Source organism: Salmo salar, chromosome 04, assembly GCF_965601325.2.
Source record: "Salmo salar chromosome 04, fSalSal1, whole genome shotgun sequence".
Lineage (NCBI taxonomy): Eukaryota > Metazoa > Chordata > Actinopteri > Salmoniformes > Salmonidae > Salmo > Salmo salar.
In genome coordinates this window covers 82,864,863-82,884,958 of record NC_138294.1, presented here as the reverse complement: position 1 = coordinate 82,884,958, position 20,096 = coordinate 82,864,863, and the positions used below count along the sequence as shown (strand labels likewise).

Here is a 20,096-nt window from a genome sequence, read left to right as displayed (position 1 = left end):
CAGATCAGGACAGATCATTACAACATATACGTTTCCACGTTTATATGTATCTGCGCTTATCTCCCTGCTTCACAGTTTTAAGAGCTTAACCAGTGTTGACTATTTTTGTGTTGCAGGCTAATTGCTGTGGGTCCAGCTACAATGTCGCTGGTAGGCGCTCTGCTGGACAGGATGTGTGCTGATTGCAGACATCCTGGCAGCACCGTGGAGGAAGGCGTAGTGATTAAAAGGTAGCTCTGCACAGAAATGTCAGCCTGTAACATCTCTAATGGGCGAACATTTGATTCAGGGGTGATGGATTTTGATAATTGTCTGCTCTGTCTGCCTCTTCCACACACACACACACACACACACACACACACACACACACACACACACACACACACATTCCCCTCCACAAGCACGCACACCCTCCTGAATACATTACCAACACCTTGGGCCTCCATCAACAGACCTGAACATACTGATCTCACAATTAGAGGTATACCTCCGAGGCATGTTTGGTATCTTACCATGGCCCCCGCTGACTTCTCACAGTATTCAAAAAGCTGGGTCTAAAGCCAGTTGCCTCCTGAGTCCTGATGCAAACAAATTAAATATTCTGTACGTTTGCTCAAGTGCAACACAAGGGATGAAAAATTCAAAGTACATAGGAGATTTCCCTGAGGCTCAGTATGTAACTCTTTGAAACATGTAAGGGGACTTTCAAAGCTGGAACATCTACAGTAGTTTACAAATGTACGATCTTAATTTGACCTATACTGTCACAGCAACATAATCCTGCAGTAACAGGATTTGAACATTTAGTCCATAACAATATGGTGGATGCTTATATATGTCCTAATTCACACATGATTTTTGCATATCCCACTCTTCCCGCGACCCCCAGAGAGCAGGGTCACAGCCGGGGTTTGACATTCAACAGCAACCCTGGAGGTATTAGGGTTAAGTGCCTTGCTCAAGGGGACCTCAACAGATTTTTCACCTTGTCTGCTCTGGGATTCAACCTAGAAATCTTTCGGTTACTGGCCCAATGCTCTAACCACTAGGCTACCTGCCGTCTTGTTGCTTGATCAATGGTTAGGCTATTAGCTGGCCAAAAGTAGGCTACATGAAAAGTGCAATACTGTTAATATAACTGTGTGTTAGTGTGGGTTTTCAGTAAATGTAGGTAAATCTCAAAGCTCATCTGCATTTCCTGCAGTACAGTAAAATTCTCATCAACAAAAGAGTGACAAAATTAACATTTGTACTATCACAAACACACACAGTGAGACTACAAAACAAACTCTGTCATCCATGAAGATTGGAAAATCATATATTCCAGGACCACATATGCACAGATGCATATGAAGCTCAGGTTTCAGGATTAGGGAGTGTATTCTTACTAGAATCTTGATCCATTGCGATACCACTTCTCAAATCCATATCAACAATGCCACAGGTCTTCGTGCTATAGATCAGGGATGGGAAACTCCAGTCCTCGGGGGCCGGAGTGATGTCACACTTTCCCCCCAACCCTAACAAACACAGATGATTAAACTAATTGGATTCTAAACTGAAGATCAGGATTAGTTGATTATTGTAGTCAGGCGTGTTAGCTGGGGCTGGGGCAAAAGTGTGACACCAATTTGGCCCTTGAGGACTGGAGTTGCCCACCCTTGCTATCGAGTGAAATATTTGCATTTGTTATGTAATACATGAATGTGAAGCTATGCCATCAAGGAAGAACTACTGGTCAGATCTTGGTGGTATCTTCACTGGGATTCTGTTGAAATAATACAAATTGAAACAATATTATCCTGCCCCAAGCCTAAGACGCTGGATAGCTTTTCATAAAATTGATATTGGCTACACAAGTATTACAATCTCAAGAACATCTCCACAGTTCCATTATAGGTTGAAATGATTCAGCACACCAGAGCAACGGAAACGTGTTCAAGTAAGCGGAGAGCATAATCTTTCTAAAGGCTCGTTTTAACATTGGTGGGCCCATTGCACTATTTTCCTCTAGAATTACAACAAGAATAACTCTACTCTCCAAATGGGAGACGTCATGGCCACTTTCTGGCGAAATGGGTACCAAAACTGTGCAGTATCAAGCAGTTGAGATGGGTACTTAAAGTTAGATGGGTATGAAGGGTCAGTATCATCACCATGCGGATATCCACATTCAAAAGTGCAGATTGGTCATTTAAGTTGAATGGGTATAAAGGGTCAGTATTATAAGGAATAGTCTCATCACCATGGATATCCACATTCAAAAGTTACCTTTGTTATTCTTATAGTTGGTGACATGTACTTCCTTGGATAAAGATTACACTTCTGGACACAAATGATTTCTGTCTACAGACAGACTTGGATATGCTGTGTATATAAATCAGAGGTCTCCTTTCTCTAAGTTACATTTAGATGCTGATTACCATTTGATTGTTTAAGTGCATCAATTGCAAGAGAGGATTTATCGAGCACCTACTCTAACCTCAACAGATATCCAATAATGCAATGATATGCACGTATTTATTAGAAATTGTCATTGAGATTTAGGCTTTTTTTTAAACAAATGCTTATGTTATTTTTAATACTCTGCCAAAGCCAAGTGCCCAGTGTTACGCTATGCATGGCAGCATCAATGTATTTGTGAAGTCCCTCCAGCAACTCTTTGTCCCATTATCTGCTGCACCAGAGAGCACTTACTCCATCACAACAGCAGAAGCATCCGCCTTTTCAATCCACTGTGCATACAACCATGCATAGAAAACGTCAGAAAATAAAATGGATGGATAGAGATGTGGGAGCAGGTTGTTTGCGATGTGCACTCTCCCTCAACAGGTCTTTCTTAGTCAAATGCACAGCATCTCCAGAGTTCCCAGGATTGCCTTGGGGCCTGTGATTGCAGTCATTACACAGTTTGGAGAGCAGGTCATGGGCCAGCCAGACAATCCATTCCATCCTATGCAGATATCCTTCCTCTCTCCTCTCTTCCCCTGCCTCCCTGGTTCTGTCTGAATAATGCAGACTTTGGGCTTGGTGACTGCTCCCCTGACAGACTGGACTGTGGAGCAGCTGCACCTATCAAGAGCAGCCTTTGTGCTGTCATGCCTTTTCTCCAGCTAAGCAAATCGGTTGAAGCAGGCGTAGGGCTCCATCCCAAAATGGCACACCAACATTTTACTGCAAAATGCTCATTCTTTTTAGCACCTTGATCCAGCTGAAACCGGTGCATGTGTGTTTTTATGATTCCACTCTGATGAGGTGTTAAGGTCTTGAAAGTGTCGGGTCACAAATGGTGCCATGCACCCTGCCACCTACCTGCCACCTACCTGCCACCTACCTGCCAACTACCTGCCACCCACCTGCCACGCACCTGCCATGCACCCTGCCACCTACCTGCCACCCACCTGCCACCCACCTGCCATGCACCCTGCCACCCACCTGCCACCTACCTGCCACCCACCTGCCACCCACCTGCCATGCACCCTGCCACCCACCTGCCACCCACCTGCCACCCACCTGCCATGCGCCCTGCCACCCACCTGCCATGCACCTGCCATGCACCCTGCCACCCACCTGCCACCTACCTGCCACCCACCTGCCACCCACCTGCCACCCACCTGCCACCCAGCTGCCATGCACCCTGCCACCCACCTGCCACCCACCTGCCATGCACCTGCCATGCACCCTGCCACCCACCTACCACCTACCTGCCACCCACCTGCCACCCACCTGCCATGCACCCTGCCACCCACCTGCCACCCACCTGCCACGCACCTGCCATGCACCCTGCCACCCACCTACCACCTACCTGCCACCCACCTGCCACGCACCTGCCATGCACCCTGCCACACACCTGCCACCCACCTGCCACCCACCTGCCATGCACCCTGCCACCCATCTGCCACCCACCTGCCACCCAGCTGCCATGCACCCTGCCACCCACCTGCCACCCACCTGCCACCTACCTGCCACCCACCTGCCACGTACCTGCCATGCACCCTGCCACCCACCTGCCACCCACCTGCCACCCACCTGCCATGCACCCTGCCACCCACCTGCTACCCACCTGCCACCCAGCTGCCATGCACCCTGCCACCCACCTGCCATGCACCCTGCCACCCATCTGCCACCCACCTGCCACCCAGCTGCCATGCACCCTGCCACCCACCTGCCACCCACCTGCCATGCACCCTGCCACCCACCTGCCACCCACCTGCCATGCACCCTGCCACCCACCTGCAACCCACCTGCCACCCACCTGCCATGCACCCTGCCACCCACCTGCCACCCACCTGCCACGCACCTGCCATGCACCCTGCCACCCACCTGCCATGCACCCTGCCACCCAGCTGCCATGCACCCTGCCACCCACCTGCCACCCACCTGCCATGCACCCTGCCACCCACCTGCCATGCACCCTGCCACCCACCTGCCACACACCTGCCATGCACCCTGCCACCCACCTGCCATGCACCCTGCCACCCACCTGCCACCCACCTGCCATGCACCTGCCACCCACCTGCCACCCGCCTGCCATGCACCCTTCCACCCACCTGCCACCCACCTGCCATGCACCCTGCCACCCACCTGCCATGTACCCTGCCACCCACCTGCCACCCACCAGCCATGCACCCTGTCACCCACCTGCCATGTACCCTGCCACCCACCTGCCACCCACCTGCCATGTACCCTGCCACAACACATTACAGCAGAATTATTCATTTGTGTGTTCTAAGCTAATAGAGTTCCCTGTCACACGACTAACCATCAACATATGAAAGGCTGTTCGCAATGACAGAATCTTCTCTAACGTAATCATTTAATGTACACATTCACACCAAAAGGAGGGGCCCAGGCGAAATTAATCATTTTGCAAACAGTTTAGAAATGATTATTTTGCCCCCAAAAATGATAGCATGATTTATTATGTCTTCGACATGCAGGCCCTAGCAGTGAGTCCTCATAATGTCATTGCAAATGATTGATTATCAATCACTCTAACCATGCGACAAATTGGTAAATAAATTAGCTTGCAAGGGATAGCAGGCGACGCAGCCGCCGAGACGGAGCAGTGAGGCCCATGAAAGGCAACTGGTGCACTCTGCCAGGGGGGAGCAGGAGCGTGCCAGGGAGCCAGAGAGGGAGAGAAGACTAACAAGAGGCTGTCACTGACTTCATTGATTCCACTGGGTGCCTTCAACCTTTACAAACTTCCTGTGTGCACTCACCAGCTAAATATTGGTTGACCGGATCCAGAAAGCAATGTTATTTCACTGTAAACAAGGAGAGGTCTTCGGAGAATACTCTCATTGACAAATAGACAGGGTGTCACTAGAACGTGAGTTTGTGTAGACCAGACAGTGACAATTGCATGCTACTCATCAGAACTGTGTGACTCATGACACAGATTTACCTGCTGTGGAATAGTATCTGCTGATTTTCTGAAGGAATAACTTGGAGAATCTCGAGATTGTTGCACCTGTTAATCAGGAAACTTAGAATGCTCCCAACATTGGAAGTCTAATAATATCTCCCTTCAACTTAATGACACAGCAGCATCTACAGTATATGCTAAATAAAATGGTCTCAATATGTTTTATGAGCTCAGAGTGGAATGCAGTCACAGTATAAGCTTGCTTGCGTTCTACCTTTTGGAAGAGCCTTTGCAGCAAAGGAACACATTATGTACTTTCATCTCTGAGTATATGTGGTATTTTGTTGCACCATAAAATATTATGAGAGCCATTATAAAACCCATCATCCTACCCTGCCTCCAAATGATGGCTTGGAGAGAAATGAAGAGAGGCTGCAGCACACTCAGTATGGAAGATGAATAGCACTTCCCAGGTAGGAATTTCTGGGAATAAATGGGTTTAGGCCCATGGGGGAATTCAACAGAGCACTAAGAGGGAACTCATATAACCCAATTAAAAGGAGTGAAATCGATTTAGAATAGTTCCAGAGTGGGCAGACAGACGGTCCTCAACACATACTAGCAATCACAATACACATGATGTTGCTCAACTTGTAGAAGGCTGTTTTCAGTTGTCTTTTTACAGGGTGGATTGGAACATACCATTTCCACATAAGATACACAGTTTGGCAAGCATTGATCACTGGCACTCACAGCCGGGGACTGAGTGACTATCTCTGTGCATCATGTTCTTGTGCGTGTGTGGACCACTCTCAGAGCTACTTCAAATGCAGAATGCCTGCGGAAAACGTGTGAAACAAGTGTGCCTTCTAGTGGTGACTTGGAGGACTATTTGACATGGGATGTGTAGTTAAACTGATACCTGGTAAAAACGAAAGCCACTTACGATAGAAGATGTATTCAGTGTAACTTGACCAGATCTTGTCTTCTGTGTGTTGATTCACGGATGACGCTGTGACTGAAGAGTTACAGGCAACCATCTGGAAACCACACTCGGACAGCATGTCAAAGGATCTCTCAAGGTGTTTGAACTTCAGGTAAAACCTGGAAGTATATCGATCCGGTGTCCTGTCCGGATCTCGACTCTCGTTCAAGGTCTCCCCAAAAACTTCCTTGGCTAACGCAACCCTCCCACAAATCAAAATCCTCGGGACCCTTCTGAATTTGGAGTCGGTTTGACTCTCTCTGCCTATTGTACAAGAGCCCCTGTACCCAACCGTAATGAATCCACTTTTTCTGTCTGCCGGAACCAGTGACGAAGGCGGACACATCTTGTGGTCGCTGCCTTGAGAACCATCTTCAAAATCACTGTGGAAGTATTCGTCTGGACTGTGTTTTAAATCTTCGGGCGTCAATAGTTTGACAAAGTCTGGCAACTGGAAGTACTCCGCCTCTTTCCTAAGCCTCCCCTTCTCTGGAAAATGGTCGGGCAGTACAACTTGTTTGTCTCTGAGGTAGTCCAACACATATCGAAATAAAAATCCATCTCTGTCGATAAAATAGCGTCCCTTAGGGTCCCGCGCCAAATCATTTGTGGCATCCTTCTTAGGTGAGAATATTTTGCCCAGCAAGGAATTCGGGGTGCTTACTAACGTTGCATGACGCGTGTAATACACCTGTCCCCCGACATTTAATTCTACAACATCTGGGAAACTATTCTGAACAGATCCTTGTTCTTTGGACATAGGGTTAGTCCTACAGTTTCCACTCAATGCCATTGTTTCCGTCATGAATGACTAAAATCTCCACCGAATTTTAGATGGTGGATTGAAGTCCAAAAGTTGCTCTAAATGTTTACTTGAAATAAAACAAGGTATCTTGGTGTTTAATAAAATGTTTAAAAAAGCTACAATTAACAATTCAACACACTGAACGTGGATTTGGATAAAGAAGCCTTATAAAGCCAGTCATTCACCTACCAGTCCTAGCGGTCGTCGAATAATAGCCTAGTGGAGGATGTCCAAGAGACCCCCGTCAAAATGTTCAATTGACAGAGCTGTGCAGTTGAAAAATCTGTGTTCTGAGAGTACAAAAAAATATACGGACGCATCAAAGGTTTGCACCTTACCAGCGTGCATCAGTTGCTCTGCATCCATTGGCCCTGGTAGAAGAACATTACCGAGGGAAATGGCTGAGGTTCATGAGAATCACCGCGGCCAGATAACATAGAAACGCTGACAAACGGAACATCAGCTGTCTTGCTGCTGTTCGCCAGAGCAAAATGAATATAGATAATGCTCTACATCAATTTCAAAATATATCTACAATATATGAAAAGGAAAAACTCCCCCCAACAACTTCTAAAGTCCAAAGGGAAATGTATCTTTATCACCGGCGTTTTATCTCTAACTTCCTTTGAACACGAGGAATTGGTATTGCTGATGAAAAAGACTGTCTGAAAAATAGTAACTTCACATGGGTTGAATCCACTCCGCCCTAAGGAGCCATGTAGTGTAGTAGCCTATTACTGAGAACACCTGGTCCAGATTGAAATCTATCCAATTGCAGAGACAAACCCAGCGCTGAGGTTGTGCTGTTAGCGGTCCGAGGCACTCATTTTATCATGGGCGTGCGCGCGCTGAAGGCTGGATAGCTGGAGCTGTCGGAGGAGATGAAACGATTCTCCCGGTCCCCTCCAAGCAGGGTGGTGCCCGTAAAAAAACCCGTCTCAGCTGATGTTGCCTCAGCAGTGCAGGGATAAACCATAATGGGTAATAAATAATTACATAATCTTAAAGGAATATACTGAAATATATATTGAATATATTGAAATCCACCTTTCACATTTGTTATTTCGACCTCTGTAAAATTACAGTATAGGTTAGTCGTGTGCCAACTGAAAATGAGCCTAACAAGACTACGTTTCAAAAGCCAACACCCAATCCGAGTGCGATCATTTCTCCATTAGCTCAGTCCATGAGAGGTTTTCGTGAGTGTTTAAAACGTAAACAATTTCAGGCTCGGATAGAGTGGGCCGTAGGGTTGTCAACCAGAGTAAGCTATGATAATCAAAAATAAATAGGCCTACTAAACAGTATCAATTTGCACTGCAATTGAAAGGTCTGATGTTGCTTACAGCTACTGCCTGAACAGTTAACTTCAACTTTATGATAAATATGCAACAGCGCCACTCACTGTATGTTCGACGCTCCGAAATAAAACGCTCCTCGTTTCAGGACCACGGACAGCTCCACCGGTTCACTGACACCTTGCACGGCGACGCGTCACTATAGCTTGCGGCACGTGCACGTTTTGGCATTCTGTTTGTTGAAACTCAACGTACTAAATAATCAAAAAATGTGGGGTTCAACAAGGGTTCTTCGAAGAACCTTAGGGTTCTTGGCACTGAAAATTGCCCCCAATAGGTTATTCCAAGAACCAAATAGGAGGTGGGGTTCATCGAGGAACCTCCTTAGTTGGTGGGGGTCCTTGCAGGAACCTCCTTAGTTGGTGGGGGTCCTTGCAGGAACCTAACTGCCCAACTGAAACATACTGATTTTAATTTGAAAGGACAGCAGGTGCAGGCACTTAACTGGAAAATGTAAAGATCTCAGAAATTCAAGGTAAGGTTTGTCCCTTGTATGATCTAAATGTATCTTGTTTTGGATATCAATCAACAAAGAAGTAAGAATATGCAGGCTATAAGAGTATGTTGAAGTCTAGCTGTATTGGATGCAGATGACTGAACTGCTCACTTTTGTGTCTGTGTCTGCAGGTATACAGACGAAGAGGCATACAAAGGTATGTCAATTGGTATTGGTATGTTATGCTGATCACATTTACCATCCTCCTCCCTTACCTCCTCAATGAATATCCCATAGGCCTCTACATTATGGACAAGGTGTGTGTATGAAAACCATTATCAAAACAGGTTTTTTCATTCACATTTACAACAAAAACCAACATATCAATTCTGTCATGTGCATGTTTTGTATAATGTGCATCTATTTAATTACTATTTTTTGGGTTCACAGACTCTGATGAATATAACAGGAAACCTGTTTTATCACCATGCACTATAAAATCATTCTGGCTATGGATACGGAGAACATCAACACATTAACATCAACATGTCAGAGGATATACTGCTGGGAGTTTACCTCATATTTCGATTTTTTATTCTGCTTTTCCACGAAAAATCAAGTCAGTTAAGAACAAATTCTTATTTACAATAACAGCCTACCAGGGTACAGTGGGTTAACTGTCTTGTTCAGAACAACAGATTTTTACCTTGTCAGCTCAGGGATTCGATGCAGCAACCTTTCAGTTACTGGCCCAACGCTCTAATCACTAGGCTACATGCCGCCCCGAAACAAACACTGACAACTAAAATATTGTGTTATTGTTGTTATTGTTATGGGTATTATTATTAATAATAATAATAATGGGAGGGGGAGTAGTTCAAAAATGAACCCCAAACGGTTATTCAAAAGGTTCTTCGAGGATCCATTAAATGGGGTTCTTAAAAGGGGTCTTTGAAAGAACGTATAGGGGTTCCCCACAGTTTCAATTTGAAGAACCCTTAAATGATACTCCAGGAACCTTTTCTTTTTAGAATGTAGTCTGTGTTAATGTCTGCTAAGTGTTATTCTAAATCCGCTGATACAAGAGTAGAAATAGTTATCTTGGATAGAAGTGTTTGGGGGGGAACAAGGCAATTATTGAGCCCCTGATACACAAATAATTCGCCCTAGTGATACTTTTTCACAGATAGGGCTGAAAAAGCCTATTGATTTTAGAAGCCAAGATTGCACACAGTACACAAATAGACCATGTTTGGAATAACTCCACAATATGTTCAAGATAACTACTAAGCCTACATTTCAAAACAAAAGGTAGTACCGCTACTACTTTGTTAGATACAAGTTCACTCTGGATTCGGACGTGACTGGAAGTCCCAGCAGTCATTGTAAATGGGTGTTCTGTCCACTATGCCACATTACATCTGAGAGGAGTGGTACCTTCATATTTAAAAGAACTTACCATCAATTTGAATATTAGATGGATTCCTCTCTCTGCAACTTTCATCAAGTGATTAAAAACCGCTCTAGCGGTTTGACCCTGGATGATACTCAGTTACTTCAACAGGCCTATACAATAATTAGAAGGGAAGATGCAATTGCCCTCTTTTAAAAAAGACTGTAAAACTGTAAATGTTTGTTTTCTACTCAATGTCTTCCTGTGGTATTTCTGCAGACCTGCTGCTCCTCAGAGAGAGGGCCTTGCTGAGACCTCTGTGCACTCAGTTGGAAGTAGGCCATGGCTGTAATCATGAATACATGCATGCAGCCTTCACCAACGCCATGTGCTGCTATTTAAAAAGCCTATGATGACCAGCTGTAAGTTGTTATACTGTTGGTGTAGTAGGGGTATGGCAGTTTCAAATGAGTTACATTACAAATCAACATCATGCTCTTGCATTTCCATCTGTTGTCTCTCTTTCATTTCTTGTCTCATTGCAAAACTTAGGGGCTGTGTTCAGTGAGAGGGAGATGAAAACCTAGTTAATTGTAACAATCTATCATCATTAGACACCTGCACCTGACCGGAGGAGCGGGTCTAGATCTACTAGATCTACTTTACCATTGGCTTCCTCTCAGACTACAGCCCCTCTATGGATGGGGCTTAATGGAAGCACCTCAGAGACAGAGAACCCCCTACTCACTCACATCTCTCTAGACACAGAACCCCCTACTCACTCACATCTCTCTAGACACAGAACCCCCTACTCACTCACATCTCTCTAGACAGAGAGCCCCCTACTCACTCACATCTCTCTAGACACAGAACCACCTACTCACTCACATCTCTCTAGACACAGAACCCCCTACTCACTCACATCTCTCTAGACACAGAACCCCCTACTCACTCACATCTCTCTAGACACAGAGCCCCCTACTCACTCACATCTCTCTAGACACAGAACCCCCTACTCACTCACATCTCTCTAGACAGAGAGCCCCCTACTCACTCACATCTCTCTAGACACAGAACCACCTACTCACTCACATCTCTCTAGACACAGAACCCCTTATTCACTCACATCTCTCTAGACACAGAAACCCCTACTCACTCACATCTCTCTAGACACAGAACCCCCAACTCACTCACATCTCTCTAGACACAGAACCCCCTACTCACTCACATCTCTCTAGACACAGAACCCCCTACTCACTCACATCTCTCTAGACAGAGAGCCCCCTACTCACTCACATCTCTCTAGACACAGAACCCCCTACTCACTCACATCTCTCTAGACAGAGAGCCCCCTACTCACTCACATCTCTCTAGACAGAGAGCCCCCTACTCACTCACATCTCTCTAGACACAGAACCCCCTACTCACTCACATCTCTCTAGACACAGAACCCCCTACTCACTCACATCTCTCTAGACACAGAACCCCCTACTCACTCACATCTCTCTAGACAGAGAGCCCCCTACTCACTCACATCTCTCTAGACAGAGAGCCCCCTACTCACTCACATCTCTCTAGACACAGAACCCCCTACTCACTCACATCTCTCTAGACACAGAACCCCCTACTCACTCACATCTCTCTAGACACAGAACCCCCTACTCACTCACATCTCTCTAGACAGAGAGCCCCCTACTCACTCACATCTCTCTAGACACAGAACCCCCTACTCACTCACATCTCTCTAGACACAGAACCCCCTACTCACTCACATCTCTCTAGACAGAGAGCCCCCTACTCACTCACATCTCTCTAGACACAGAACCCCCTACTCACTCACATCTCTCTAGACACAGAACCCCCTACTCACTCACATCTCTCTAGACAGAGAGCCCCCTACTCACTCACATCTCTCTAGACAGAGAGCCCCCTACTCACTCACATCTCTCTAGACACAGAACCCCCTACTCACTCACATCTCTCTAGACAGAGAGCCCCCTACTCACTCACATCTCTCTAGACACAGAACCCCCTACTCACTCACATCGCTCTAGACAGATCCTATGATGTATGATAACTTAATAATTCAAATCAGGATTATTTGGTGTGTGTGTGTATGCATGCATGCTTGCTTGTGCTTCCTGCCCAGATGAATCCCTTTGCATTTCATTGCACTGCTTTCAGCCACTTGCAGCAGGGGATTGGGGCCCCTCCAGAACCATGTGGATGAGATTCAGGGGGAACTGGCGCCTCGGAGGAAAAACTGATTATAGATCTGAGAAGCAGATAGATGGCAGCATGTCCCTTTATTTAGCACTTATCACTAAACCTGATAAGAGTTATTGGGGGGATTGTGTCTGTGCGATAAGCCAGGCGGTTGACAACTTGTTATTAGAGCTGTTGAGCGGGCCTTGGCCAACTGTGTTGCTGCTCTGGGGAGACAATTATATTGGAAGACTTCTGCAGTTTTACATACAAACTCACAATATCAATGCCAAGTCCAGCCTTAAGGCCAAAGTAGGTTCCGGAGGACAGACAGAGTGTTGTTTAAAAGTGATTATTTGTGTATTTCTTCTAAATCCGGCCTAGTCCAGATTCAATGGAGGACACTACAGCATGTGTTCTAAGTATATAGCATGTGTTCTTAGACCATAATGATGAAACATGCAGTGGCAAGAAAAAGCATGTGAACCCTTGGGAAATACCTGGATTTCTGCATAAATTGGTCATAAGATTTGATCTGATCTTCATCTAGGTCACAACAATACACAAAAATAGTCTGCTTAAACTAATAACACACAAACAATTATATGTTTTCATGTCTTTATTGAACACACCATGTAAACATTCACAGTGCAGGGTGGAAGAAGTATGTGAACCCTTGGATTTAATAACTGTTTGACCCTCCTTTGGCAGAAATAACCTCAACCAAACGTTTTCTGTAGTTGCGGATCAAACCTGCACAACGGTCAGGAGGAATTTTGGACCATTCCTATTTATAAAACTGTTTCAGTTCAGCAATATTCTTGGGATGTCTGGTATGAACTGCTCTCTTGAGGTCATGCCACAGCATCTCAATCGGGTTGAGGTCAGGGCTCTGACTGGGCCACTCCAGAAGGCGTATTTTCTTCTGTTGAAGGCATTCTGTTGTTCATTTACTTCTGTGTTTTGGGTTGTTGTCTTGTTGCATCACCCAACTTCTGTTGAGCTTCAATTGGCGGACAGATAGACTAACATTTTCCTGCAAAATGTCTTGATAAAGTTGGGAATTCATTTTTCCATCGATGATAGCAAGCTGTCCAGGCCCTGAGGCAACCAAGCAGCCTCAAACCACGATGCTCCCTCCACCATACTTTACAGTTGGGATGAGGTTTTGATGTTGGTGTGCTGTGCATTTTTTTCTCCACACATAGTGTTGTGTGTTCCTTCAAAACAACTCAACTGTAGTTTCATCTGTCCACAGAATACTTTTCCAGTAGCGCTGTGGAACATCCAGGTGCACTTTTGCAAACTTCAGACATACAGCAATGTTTTCTTTGGACAGCAGTGTATTCTTCCATGGTGTCCTCCCATGAACACCGTTCTTGTTTGGTGTTTTACGTATCGTAGACCCGTCAACAGAGATGTTAGCATGTTCCAGAGGTTTCTGTAAGTCTTTAGCTGACACTCTAGGATTCTTCTTAACCTCATTGAGCATTCTGCGCTGTGCTCTTGCAGTCATCTTTGCAGAACGGCCACTCCTAGGGAGAGTAGCAACAGTGCTGAACTTTCTCCATTTATAGACAATTTGTCTTACCGTGGACTGATGAACATCAAGGCTTTTAGAGATACTTTTGTAACCCTTTCCGGCTTTATTCAAGTCAACAATTCTTAATCTTAGGTTTTCTGAGATCTCTTTTGTTCGAGGCATGGTTCACATCAGGCAATGCTTCTTGTGAATAGCAAACTCAAATTTTGTGAGTGTTTTTTATAGGGCAGGGCAGCTCTAACCAACATCTTCAATCTCGTCCCATTGATTGGACTCCAGGTTAGCTGACTCCTGACTCCGACTAGCTTTTGGAGAAGTCATTAGCCTAGGGGTTCACATACTTTTTCCAACCTACACTGTGAATATTTAAAGGATGTATTCAATATAGACAAGAAAACAACAATAATTTGTGTGTTATTAGTTTAAGCACACTATGTTTGTCTATTGTTGTGACTTAGATGAATTACAGATCAAATTTGATGATCAATTTATTCAGAAATCCAGGTACTTCCAAAGGGCTCACATACTTTTTCTTGCCACTGTATATCCTCTGATGTACTGGGTGCATCATACTGTTTCTAGTCCTCGTATATACACTCCAAAAAGAAAAGGCTTATTGAGTATCTTTCAGGGTTTCTTCAAATTGAAACTGTGGGGGAACCCCTATAAGTTCTCTGAAGAACCCTTTTAAAGGGTTGTTCAAAGATCCCCTTTTAATGGATCCTTGAATAACCTTTTGAAAAACCTTTTGGGGTTGAAGTACCCCCCCCCATTATTATTATTATTAATAATAATAATAATAATAATAATAATAATACGCATAACAATAACACAATATTTTAGTTGTCAGTGTTTATTATGATTTTGGTGGCAAAGCAGAAATAAAACATCTAAATGAGGTAAACTCTCAGCAGAGCCCCAAGTCCGATGGGTATATCCTCTGGCCTGTTGATGTTAATGTGTTGATGTTCTCCGTATCTATAGCCAGAATGATTTTGCTGTGCATGGTGATGTAACAGATTTCCTGTTATATTCATCAGAGGTGTAGGGAGGATGAAGTCTGTGAATCCCCAACATTTTAATTATACAGATGATTAACAAAACACGCTCATGACAGAATTGATATGTTGGTTTTTGTGGTAAATGTGAATAAAAAAACCTGCTTTGATAATGGTTTTCATACACACACCTTGTCCATAATGTAGAGGCCTGTGGGATATTCATTGAGGAGGATGGTTAATGTTATCAGCATAACATCCAGGCTGTATCACAACTGGCCGTGATTGGTAGTCCCATTGGGCTGCGCACAATTGGCCCAGAGTCGTCTAGGTTTGGCTGGTGTAGGCCGTCATTGTAAATAAGAATTTGTTCTTAACTGACTTGCCTAGATAAATAAAGGTTAAAGGTTTTTTTGTACAACAAAAAATGTAAACATACCAATACAAATTGACATACCTTTGTATGCCTCCTCGTCTGTATACCTGCAGACACAGACACAAAAGTGAGCAGTTCAGTCATCTGCACACAGTACAGCTAGACTTCAACATATTCTTATAGCCTACATATTCTTGTTGTTGATTGATTTCCATTTTCTGTTTTAGAAAGATTTGCACAAATATGAAAAAATAGATGGTATCATCATTAAACAAGATCAATTTAGATCATACAAGGGACAAACCTTCCCTTAAATTGAGGAGATCTTAACATATTTCAGTTAATAAGTGCCTGCACCTGCTGTCCTTTCAAATCCAAATGTTTCAGTTGGGAAGTTAGGTTCCTGCAAGGACCCCCACCAACTAAGGAGGTTCCTTGATGAGCCCCACCTCCTATGAGGTTCTTGGAATAACCTTTTGGGGGACATTTTCAGTGCCTAGAACCTTAGAAGAAGTGTAGTTGAACCCATCATTTTTAGAGTCTTGATGCAGTACATTGCAGGTGACTGATCATACTTTGATCACCCAGTTGCAGGAGAAGTTTCCAGCAATGCAGGAAATGTCAAACTTGCAGTGTATTGGAGGTTTATCAGACTTGATTTTGCCTTATGAAAACATCCATAAATTATAATCCTCATAATAATTCACATTTCCTGTTGCTGCAGGATTATTTTCCTGCTGTAGCAAAACTGGCTCAAATTAAGATCCTACATCTGTACATTACCTCTGGCTACTGGATGAGTCATTAATACATTATTTGATTTATTCAGTAGCCTCTCTGATTTGTTGGGGCACAGTCAGAGGGTCCATGGTGACTTTGAAACATACCCTCCCTGAAGCATTTTCTAATTTGCAGCCGCTCTTGTTGCCCTAATTTTCATTTTCAAGTTTAAGCTAATTATTTGAAAATGGCAATTCCAAAATCATCACATTTGGTTGTATGTTATAGAATGTGCATAGGGACTTATAAAACAATTATAGGAATGTCTTCTGAAATGATTTCCCCTCTCCAATTCTCCTATTCACTTTCCCCTCAAACTAGCAGTTGTAGTGTAGTGTTCCTTTGTATAATCAATCAGTTGTAGTCTAGTGTTCCATTGTTTAATCAATCAGTTGTAGTGTAGTGTTCCATTGTTTAATCAATCAGTTGTAGTGTAGTGTTCCATTGTTTAATCAATCAGTTGTAGTGTAGTGTTCCATTGTTTAATCAATCAGTTGTAGTGTAGTGTTCCATTGTTTAATCAATCAGTTGTAGTGTAGTGTTCCATTGTTTAATCAATCAGTTGTAGTGTAGTGTTCCCTTGTTTAATCAATCAGTTGTAGTGTAGTGTTCCCTTGTTTAATCAATCATAAAACATTTTTAATTAACTTCAGTACACAACGGACTGTGTATTTAGTGTACCTTGGACCATCATAGCAGGGATTTGCTAGTGAGGGTGCTGCCACAGGAATCTGGCTGATACCAAACTCAAAATCCTCCTGGCTTCAGAGTCTGGAAAGGCTGTTTTGATGTTGTCAGCACCATGCGTTTATAATGAAGGGGCTGTGCTTTTCCTGGTTGGTTCTCCTCTTCGTCTTTCTCACTCAAACACCCACAGGCACAGCCACACACTGCCTCCGAGGCCACCCCCTTCCATTACAATACTGAGCGGTCAACCAAAAAGCATTGGAGAGAATCAATCAATTCGTCCGCTCAATTTCTGAGCAAATATTGCATTAACAAACAGCCTCCTTTCCAAACCAGTGAGTCACAGCTCATCCTCGCTGTGTGGTCACGTGGGTCATGTCAGCCAGGTTAGTGCCACACCGGGTTAAGATTTTTCCTGAGCCTTTCTCTGTGGCTGCTCCATGTACTTTGGGCTCAGGCCGGCAGTTTTCTCTGCTAAACTAGGTCCAGGGCTGGCCCCAGAGAGAAGCAGCTTTAACATGGAGCCTAGTGCACATTAAGGGCTTTGGCAGGCGCTCCAGGAGCTGAAATAAGTGGGGCCACCAGACAAGGAAAGAAATTGGAGTGCTTGTCCCTGCGCCAGCAGCTCTCTCAAATCAAGTGCAGGGCCATCATCCTGTTGTCTAATGAAGGAGCCTGCTGCAGGTGCAGGGAAGGATCTCTGGCTGCGGGCTAAGCCAGATTGGGGTAAACAGAAAAGCAATAGGAAACAAAAGTGATTATACGCCCACCGTTGTTGTATACAATGCCCATCTGATGCCGCTGGCCACCGGGTCTCAGCCCCCGGATTTTGGAATCCTGGTTGGTTGCCAAGTTGCCATAGTTGAGCAGGATGACATGATTCATTAATCAGTGTTCAAGTTCTGCACGTTATCTGTCCAGAGCATATTCTCTGAGCTGAAGACATGCGGACGGGTTTAGAGATACTTGGAGCTTGATTACAGTCTATTAGGATGGGAGGTGGGAGATGAATGGTGGACAGTTCATTTTACCGAATACAAAGTGACAAGACGGGTATCGTATAGGCCTAAGCGAATTACATTTGCATGTAATATTTTACATAATGCACATATGTTGAATACATACTCACTTGCCTATTGTGTATTCACTAGCTTGATTATGTATTCGCTCAGTAGTCTTTAGTTTTGTACGTCAGCTGTACATTGTTGAGGTTACATAACATAACTCTCCACACTCAGCCTTGTGGTGTCTGTGGTTGCTTGAACTATAGGATAAGTTCTGCACTATAGAGCTTTGAGATAACTCTGTAATGAAAAGCGCTTTACACATCAAATGTATTATTATTATTGCTTTCCTCTCAAACTGGCTGGTATAAGAGCAGAGTACAAGAGAGGGAGCAAGTAAGGGGATTTACATCACTGTAACCCCAGTGACATTGCATTCCCTTGAGTTGTTTTTGCTGTAGTTTTACAACACATTTACCAGCATGTATAACTCTGTGGTATCTCCCACGGGGGGCTTTTGATATGTGGCCACTCTTTGGAAGAGTGGTATCCTCCCAGCTTCTAGGACATTAACCCTGTTGATTTGGTAAATCATGCAGAGGAGATGTTGCTAAGCACCCGCTCTGCTCCTGTCAGGGGAGCTGCCACTTTGGCTTTATACACTAGGGGATATATGGGGCTGCTCTCAGTAATAGTAAGGCTGTTTGCTCTTTGTATGCTTTCTCATTGTCTTGTCTTATGTTTGTATGGTCCATGGGGCCTGTCAGGGGCATGTCAGGGGCATGTCAAGGGCCTGTCAGGGGCCTGTCAGGGGCCTGTCAGGGGCCTGTCAAGGGCATGTCAGGGGCCTGTCAGGGGCCTGTCAGGGGCCTGTCAAGGGCATGTCAAGGGCATGTCAGGAGCATGTCAGGGCTGTTGGCTGTTTTCCTTCCCTTCTCCTGGGCAAGTTTTTAGGGAGGTCATCAAGGCCTCTAATCTCTCGGTAGTGGACACCATGAACTGGCATCCGATCAATCAAGGTCTAGTTGTCCTTTTCTCAAATGTCAATGGGGCATCATAAACTAATGATGTGGTTAGACCATATTGATCAAGTTTTTATCAATAGAATGTGTTATTTTGTTTCATAACAGTAAGTGCATAGAAAAATGCCCCTTCTAGTAAAGATACCAGTGGTAAATTAATGCAATTCTTATCAAGGATAAAGAATAGTCTCTGCTCTCATCTAATGTCAACAACCACCGTAATAATAACCTTACATCCACATTAAACAGAATAACGTGGCTGCCTAGAACATGGACTCCTCTGAAACTTATTTTGGGCTTTATGTTACACACAGGAATTCTGGGAGATAGTTAACAATTAATTATTTGTGTGTGAGTCAAAGGGAAAGTGAAACACCAGATCTGGAGAATGTAGAATTCCGTTGTAATCTATGTCTTCCACTGAGTTTTGTTTCTGCCAGCTGTGACTCTATCAGAATTGGGAGCACACCTGGGGGCGCGGTCCTCTCTGACCTTTATTTTCTCTTCACAACATTTTGCCTCTCACAGACATGTGGAGAAGTGCTATGACATAACAGCAGGGACCAGTGAGTTGACTCTCGCACCGGTTCCGGGATTGTAGAATGGGACACAGGAAGTTAAGATTAGAATAGTAATCCCTCTCAGGCAGCAGAGGGTTCATGGAAAGGTGGCCTCACTTCCATCACTGATAACTAATTAATCGGCCATGCAGTTACACCATAATGGGCTGAGAAATGGATGAAAGAATAAAAAATGTTGACATGTGAATTATGCATTTTGAGTTATAGCATGAGTAAAATATTTAGAATTCAGACTTGGAATTGCAGAGTATGTAATTTAGTCTGTCACCTGCTTCCACTGAGAAACATGTTATTATGAAAATGTACACCTATTTCACTTTGTAAGAGTTCCATGCTGAGAAGAGCAGAGAGGGACGGGGGTGGAGATGATGGTGGTAAAAAGACTGTTGTAAACCACTCAGATACTCAGGCAATTATACAGCATTAAAGCAAACTGTTTAGCAGTAGGTTATTATTCCTGCATAGCAATGCTCTGACCTAGATTCTCCACATTCTCTGTCAGTTTAACATGTTCTCTAATTAAGTGGAGAAAGGAGAGACATGTTTTGAAAT

General features: G+C 44.3%; 1 protein-coding gene across 1 annotated transcript in view; it reads right to left on the bottom strand.

The window, feature by feature from the left end:
* The window catches only part of LOC106603861 (BTB/POZ domain-containing protein KCTD16), a 95,796-nt gene extending 87,595 nt beyond the window's left edge, over positions 1 to 8,201 (bottom strand). Inside the window, exon 1 of the mRNA XM_014198062.3 lies at positions 6,318 to 8,201. Within this exon, the coding sequence (XP_014053537.1) occupies positions 6,318 to 7,161 (844 nt within the window). The 5' untranslated portion in view covers positions 7,162 to 8,201. The remainder of the gene's footprint in view (positions 1 to 6,317) is intronic.
* Between the last annotated feature and the right edge of the window lie 11,895 nt (positions 8,202 to 20,096).